The following is a 7,657-nucleotide window of genomic DNA, read 5'->3' as shown; positions in this document are numbered from 1 at the left end:
CTTCAGAAGTGAATAATTACTTTTCCATGTACAGTCATTGTCCAGAAATAAGTACAGAGTCCGTATTTAATCCCAATGATGTACAACTTTAAATTGCTGTAAGACTTCATTTTGAGTATAACACATGTACCCCTGTCTGTGTGACTCAAAGCATTTCAGAACTTGTCAGCAGGAGGGTCCCCGTTTCCTCATGAATTGAAAACTGACTTGTAGCTGGCTTTTTCCTAGCCCCACCACTGAGTCCCTGTCTGAGTTTCTGTCTCCATATCCTGATTTGGAGACATGCTTTTTCTTCTTGGCATGGAACTCTTTATTCTCACACATCTCTTATGAAATTTCCAACCATTTGTTCTTCTCAGAATACTGTCCACAGCCCAGTTACTTCTCTCAGAGCATGGAGCAGTTCCAAATGTTCTGCACTGTGAGAACTTCTTAGTATCCCTGACATCCTGAGGACCTGGGATAATGAAGAAGAAATTTACCTGACTGGCTCAAAATGAGGAAGTTATGACCTAATAACAAGCATGTTAACTCTGGGCCAGGGGGTGCTTTATCTGAGGTCTAGTTCCAGGGTGAGTCTTCTGAGAAGGCATATTAGTAATAAATGAGTGGACAACCAACCAACCAAGGATCAACCCTTCTCCTTTGCAATATATGACTGATGCTATGAAAAGCAGCTGAGTCATTCTTGGGGAAGATGAGATGAACAAGCCAAAAAAGGCAACTTGGGAAGTTGTCCAAGTCGTCGTGGAGTTTATGTCATTTAATTTTCTTACTATTGGGTTCCAGAAACACAAAATTGGATTAACAAATATCCTCTGTTCATATTATATGCTCACAATTCATCCATGCTTGGCCTTCTTAATTAATGTACCTACCTGCTTGTTTATTATTTAAATAACAAACACACAAAAATTCACCATCCAAGGGAAAATGATAACTTTGATAGAAAGTTATATGCACCTGTGTAATTCAGCCTTCACCCATGTCCCTGCCTGTCCCATCTAATATAACCATGATTCTAAATCTTGTATTCATCATTCTTTGCTTCCCTTTTTTTATATTTCATTATTTTTATTTCTAAAAATTGTTATTTTGTTTTTTCTAAGTTTCATTTCTTGAGATATTGAGTACCATAAAATCATCCATTTAATTATCCAATTCTATGAGCTTTGACTAACATAGTCAGGTAGACCCCACTACAACTAAGATATACAACAGTTCTATCACCCCAAAATATTCCCTCATGTGCTTATTAAATCTACCCCTCCCTCATACCAATCCTTGGCAACCACTGACCTCTTTTCAGTTCTTATAATTTTGCCTTTTCCAGAATGCCCTATAATTAAAATCATATAATATGTAGTATAAAGTCTGACTTATTTTGCATTTGAAATTCATCCCTGTTGTTTTACGTATCAGTAGTTGATTCCTTTTTCTTATTGCTAAGTATCCTTCCATTACACAGATATACCATTTTTAAAACTCTATTCATCAATTGAAGAGCATGTGGGGTCCTTCAAGTTCAGGGCAGTTATGAATAAAGCCACTATAAATATTGGCCTACAGGTTTTTCTGTGAACATACAAGTTTATTTCTCTTGGCTAAATATCTAAGAATAGGATTTCTGGGGCAAATTGTAAGTTGTATGTTTAATTGTTTTGATAGGCTGCCAACTAATGTAATTTTGCATTTCTACCAGCAATGACTTGGGCTTCTTGTTATTCTACATCCCTCATATTACTTGATATTGTCACATTTCATTTTAGCCATTCCGATGTGTATAGAGTGGTATCTCACTTTGCTTTTAAATTGCGTTTCTCTAATGACTGATTAGGTTGAGTATCTTTTCATGTGCTTACCTGCCACCCATGTATCTTCTTTGTTAAAATGTCTCTTCAAATATTTTGCCCATATTTTCTGTTTTATTACCTATTTTTGAGAATTTAAAAAATATTGGCCTGGCGCAGTGGCTCACGCCTGTAATCCCAGCACTTTGGGAGGCCAAGGGGGTAGATCACAGGTCAGGAGATCGAGACCATCCTGGCTAACACAGTGAAATCTGTCTCTACTAAAAATACAAAAAAATTAGCCAGGCGTGGTGGCGGGCGCCTGTAGACCCAGCTACTTGGGAGGTTGAGGCAGGAGAATGGCGTGAACCCGGGAGGCGGAGCTTGCAGTGAGCAGAGATCATGCCACTGCACTCCAACCTGGGCAACAGAGCAAGGCTCCATCTCAAAAAAAAAAAAAAAAATTATTGACCCAAGTCCTTAGTAAGATATGTGTTTTACAATATTGTCTCCAAGTCTGTGAATTTGTGAATTTTCTTTGCATTTGCCTAGCAATGCCTTTTGAAAAGCAGAAGTTTTTTATTTTGATGAAGTCCTATATTTATTTTTGAATTGTACCTTTTTGGCATATCTAAAATATTTTGCATAACCCAAAGTCACAAAGATTTTTTTGTTTTATTGTAGAAGTTTCATAGTTTAATTTTTAATTTTTTAAATTACAATCTAATAATTTTTATATCTAGCATTAGGTATGATTTCTTTTACATATGGATGCCCAAATGTTTCAGCTCCATTTGTTGAAATGACTATTATTTCTCCAGTCATGACTCAAGAAAGAATTATGTCATACTAATTCCCAGGAAATTGTAAGGGACAGACTCTGCTCCACAGCACGTGAGTTGAAAGAAGGAAGAAGGGAGGAAGAAAGGAAGCAGTGGTAGGCTCCCAGGTGAGAGGTATGTGGACAGCGATCCTGCTTCCAGATTCAATGTCATTGGTTGGATATTATGGAAGTACCCAAGCTACAAATCTAGTCTTGGGCGTGTGCCTGGCTGTCACCTCCCCTGGTTGTGAAAGCAGCAGCATGCCCAGGCTGTGCATCACACACCGTGCACAAGATAAAAGCACTCCTGCCCTGGGCTCCTCATCCGCAGTCTCCTCAGGAACAGCCTTCGCCTGCCTCCTCTGCACCTGGTGAGTGTCCGGCAGGGGATGGGACTCAACTTGGGATGCTGGAACGGAAAACTAAGATCATAGCAGAAGAGAGGGAGATGGAGAGGTCTGAAACAAAAGCCCAGAGAGGGGATGGCAGAGAGGGTACCAATGCGGGAAGTGGGGCCAGGAGGGAGCCCCTGCAGGAGCTGACAGCAATTCCATGACCTGCAAAGGCCACAGAAGCTTATGATTCCTTCCCATCCTGTTTCTACTCAGGCTGGCACATGTTTCCTATGATATCCATTCTCCAGAATGCCTTTTTTCAAAAGGGTGCATTCCTAGAGGCTCTTTGGAGAAACAGAAACATGGATGCCCACTTAGACTCACAGCAATCTGTCCCAGGTGGAGAACAAAGTGAGAGGCATCTGACATGTCCCACCAGCTCCACATCAGCTTCCCTCACCCTCCTGCAGCTCGTGCCTCAGGAGGCAGCTGGTCTTAGAGACATTGGACTGTAGATTTTGAACTTACAAATTGTTTTTGTCCAGGACAACTCAACTCCTGACAAGATGTCCTGCCAGCAGAACCAGCAGCAGTGCACACCTCCACCCAAGTGCCCCTCACCCAAGTGTCCCCCAAAGAGCCCAGCACAGTGTCTGCCTCCAGCTTCCTCTGGCTGTGCCCCAAGCTCCGGGGGCTGCGGTCCCAGCTCCGAGGGCGGCTGCTGCCTGAGCCACCACAGGCGCCGCCACCGATGCCGGCGCCGGAGGTCCAACTCCTGTGACAGGGGCAGTGGTCAGCAAGGCGGGAGCTCCGGCTGCAGCCATGGTTCTGGAGGCTGCTGCTGACCTGGATCCTGATGCTGAGACAAGCGATTTTAGAGGAAACAAGAATCCCAAGGGCCCAGGAAAACCCCATCTTGATGCACGAGTTCCCAGATACCCTCTTCTGGCTTTCACAGGCTGAGCTGGGGGTTTTCCTGTGGAAGGTCTGGGCTCTCCCCAGAAGGCACTTCCTATCTGATGTCCAGGATGTCACATGTTCCCTTACCCCTGTACCTGTGAAGGACTGGCAGTGTTTGTGCCTGACCTCGTCAAAAAATAAAGCTTCTTGTCCTCATTACCACTGGTGTCTCCCTTGGCATTTCATTCTGTCTCTCCCTATGTGGGGCTGGAAGTGTGCCCTCCTGTCTGCCCCTGACATCCAGCACTACCACAGGGAAGATGCAGAATTCTAGCTCTAGGCTGCAAAATTCTGGAGTCTGTCGAGTCTTTTTGTCCTGGGATTGTGAGGTAATGGGGGACAGGATGTGATGAGAGGGATTGTAGTGAGGCCTCTGTCAGAAAAGAATGACTGAAATGTGACTGTTCCTTTCATAATGGACTCCCCAGTCCTAGAAGGAGCTACTAGATGTTTCTGACATCCCAATTACAAAATAGTGAAGATGTAGCAGGCAATTATCAAAAAAAAAAAAAAAAAAGGCAGAATTAGCATTTCTTCTAAAGGGGTAAATTTGACTCTCCAAGGGACATTTTTTGTTGTCAAAACTTAGAGAATTTCTGGCATCTAGCGGGTAGAGGCCAGGGATGCAGCTAAGCCTCCTACCAAGCATAGGACAGCCCCACAGTGCAGAATTATCTGACCCAGAAAGCCAATAATTGCAAGGCTGAAAACCTTTAGACTAAAATTAAAAGATGGGTAAAGAAAAAAGTGGCCTCAGCTATCTGTAATCCCAGCATTTTGGGAGGCTGAGGCAGGTGGATTACCTGAGGTCAGGAGTTTGAGACTGCTTGACCAACATGGTGAAACCACATGTTATATGATTAGTCTCTACTAAAAATACAAAAAAAAATAATAATAATAATAATAATAGCTCGGCGTAGTTGCGGATACCTGTAATCCCAGTTACTCAGGAGGCTGAGGCAGGAGAATTGCTTGAACCTGGGAGGCAGAGGTCACAGTGAGCCTGTTGTGCCACTGCACTCCAGCCTGGGCCGCAAGAGTGAAACTCCATCTCAAAAAAAAAAAAAAAGAAAGAAAGAAAGAAAGAAAGAAAGTAAAAGCTGGTCTCAGGAAAAACAGATAACTCCATATACACAATTAAATTCCCAGAGAGAGAAGGTGGAGGGAGTAGAATTAATTAAAGCTTAAGAAGTCCTGGGTTAGGGGAGAAATGGAGCTGAGAGCTTAGGGAATGTAGTAATGTGGAGGCTGTAGACTGAGACCATTAAGGAAAAGGAAGAGAGAAAATGAGAAGTATTGCTAGGCTTATAAATTAGTATAATTGTAAGATCAAAAATTTATTTGCTTATTAGGTGCTAGAAAACCCGAAGTGACTACTATGAACTCATTTAATTTTCTAACTTGATAAGCCATGTGCTCTTAATAACCATATTTTACAAACAGGGCCAGGCCACACAGCCAGTAAGTCCATGATCCTGGCTGATGCCATTTGTACCTTCCTGGAGACTTTTCAAGAGATTTTTAGAAACAATTAGTATTTTATACTTTACATTTATTTTGTCCTACTTAACTTCATGTTTTGTTCTTATTTTTGTTTGATTTTTTAAAATTTGCAGAGCTAAGAGCCCAACTATGTGAATCATAACTTCAATAAAACTTTTAAAAAATCTGTCTCTGTCATGTTTTGGATGTGTGATACTTAACTGCCCTCTAGGTTTAATTACCTCCTTAGAGAGAGAGATGAGTCTCATTCTGTCTGCCAAATTGTTGAAATACCATCATAGAGAAAACAGTTCATCAAATCCATAAGAATAAGCCAAAGGAACATCATAGGACATGAATTAAATTACAAATTGAAAATGTGGATGTGAAAATTACAAATTGAAAATGTGAACTCTGTGTAGAGCTGCGTACAACAAGCAAAAATAAACAAATATAGATAGCACATTAGGAGTTTATTGAATCAAAAATATTCTTTTGAAAATATCAAACTGGCTATTTTTACTGCAAAGTCTAAGAACTCAGGATTTCTAAAATCTCTGGAATTTAGTAAAGAAAAGGGCTCTCAAGGAGTTTGATGTGAGAAATACTCTAACCAGTTCTGATCACTCTCCAGCTCAGCACAGTTGCTGAAGATAGGAACCACAGCTGTCCTGTTTGATTCATCACCACAAGCTGCTTGTTACTCAAAACTGGAGACATTCTTGGGTAGCGCTCCACCATGGGACAGAAACAGTGTCAAGTCATGATTCAAATTTGTCTCAGAAATATTGAGAATGCATAAGGTTGGCTGGGAGGTTGGAGTTGCTACCCTGTGTGTGAGGCCTTGCCACATGGACCCCACACTAGGGAACCCACAGATCTAGCCAGAACCACTCCACTAGTCCAGAAACTGAAGACCACTGTTTGGAGCAGGACTAGAATTGATGAGACAAATTCCTAACTGCGTATCACCTGCAAGAGAAAAGATCCAGCCTTTGAAGAAATAAAGCCTGCCATCTGTCAAAGTCTATGGAAAGAGGATTGGAGGCTCAAAGCACCTATCAAGGTCAAGCTCTTGATGTCAAAGTGTCCGCCAATTCCTACACACACTGTGAGTTCACTCAGGAGGAAGAAGAAATAGGAGTTGGACCAATTTATGAAGTTGGAACCTGCAATACCAAGACAGTCAAAGACAGATGTTAAGCAGTTCCTGATGCTGCCCCTAGAAGTGGACCCCAATAGGTCAACTAATAAAGACCACCTCGACCCAGCCGAGGATTCAATAGTTAATAATTAATAATTCATTTAAAAACTATTTATTAAACATTTACTACAGACACCACTACAGGTACTGGAGATACATTAGAGAAAATGAACAAATAAGATGTTCTCAGGAAACTTCCCAATCCAGTGGGTCCATTCAAGACAGTCCTCTGATTTGCTTGTAAAACAGCAAAGTAAGGTATCAACACCCCTCTATCCAGTTGGTTTCCCACATCTTTGGATTGAGGAGGCAGCAGTGTAGCTTTGATAAACACAATGAAAGACACTAGCCTGAGAACAACATTGATGATTAAATATACTGGCTTTGCCATTGCAAAAAGCTCATGTAGTAACATCTTACTTTTATACCACAGGCAGCAATCAAGTAAGAATAAGGGATGAGTTGCTAGTGATGATGGGAAGAATATTAGTGCACTATAAGGCCTATGTTCTCAGACCCTTTCCAGTGAAAAAAGTAATGTTTGCACCAGTAGTATGAAGGTACTCTCATTTTCCTCCTGTTAGACCTTATCTCAAAGTGGGTAGCCACAACTATAGGCTTTCCTGTAGTAGGATAAACAGACACATTTACTGTACTAATAATGTTTTCTCAAAAGCCATGTGTTTTTATTTAACTTTTATTTGAAGTTCAGGGGTACATGTGCAGGTTTGTTACACAGGTAAACTTGTGTCATGGGCATTTTTTGTACAAATTATTTTGTCACCCAGATATTAAGTCTAGTACCCATTAGTCATTTTCCCTGGTCCTCTCACTCCTTCTATTCCTCACCCTCTGGTAGGTACCTGCGTCTGTTGTCCTCTCTATGTGTCCATGTGTTCTCATTACTTACATCCCACTTACAAATGACAATGTGCAGTATTTGGTTTTCTTTTCTTGTCTTACTTTGCTAAAGATAATGGCCTCCAGCTCCATCTATGTTCCTGCAAAGGACATGATCTCACTCTTTTTTATGGCTGCATAGTATTCTATGGTGTATATGTAC

At 41.3% G+C, this 7,657-nt stretch overlaps 1 protein-coding gene across 1 annotated transcript; it reads left to right on the top strand.

The window, feature by feature from the left end:
* Positions 1-3,093: 3,093 nt before the first annotated feature.
* Positions 3,094-4,070, top strand: LOC101016729 (late cornified envelope protein 3D). Its single transcript, XM_021934474.2, has one exon. The coding sequence runs from the start codon at positions 3,515-3,517 to the stop codon at positions 3,791-3,793; it is 279 nt and encodes a 92-aa protein (XP_021790166.2). The 5' UTR covers positions 3,094-3,514; the 3' UTR covers positions 3,794-4,070.
* Positions 4,071-7,657: the final 3,587 nt, after the last annotated feature.

This window comes from Papio anubis, chromosome 1 (genome assembly GCF_008728515.1).
Source record: "Papio anubis isolate 15944 chromosome 1, Panubis1.0, whole genome shotgun sequence".
Taxonomy (NCBI): Eukaryota; Metazoa; Chordata; class Mammalia; order Primates; family Cercopithecidae; genus Papio; species Papio anubis.
This window is presented reverse-complemented; position numbering and strand designations above follow the sequence as displayed.

Bases quoted from the DNA above. Each gene is read 5' to 3' on its own strand.
- LOC101016729 (XM_021934474.2), top strand. From the start codon at position 3,515: ATGTCCTGCCAGCAGAACCAGCAGCAGTGCACACCTCCACCCAAGTGC.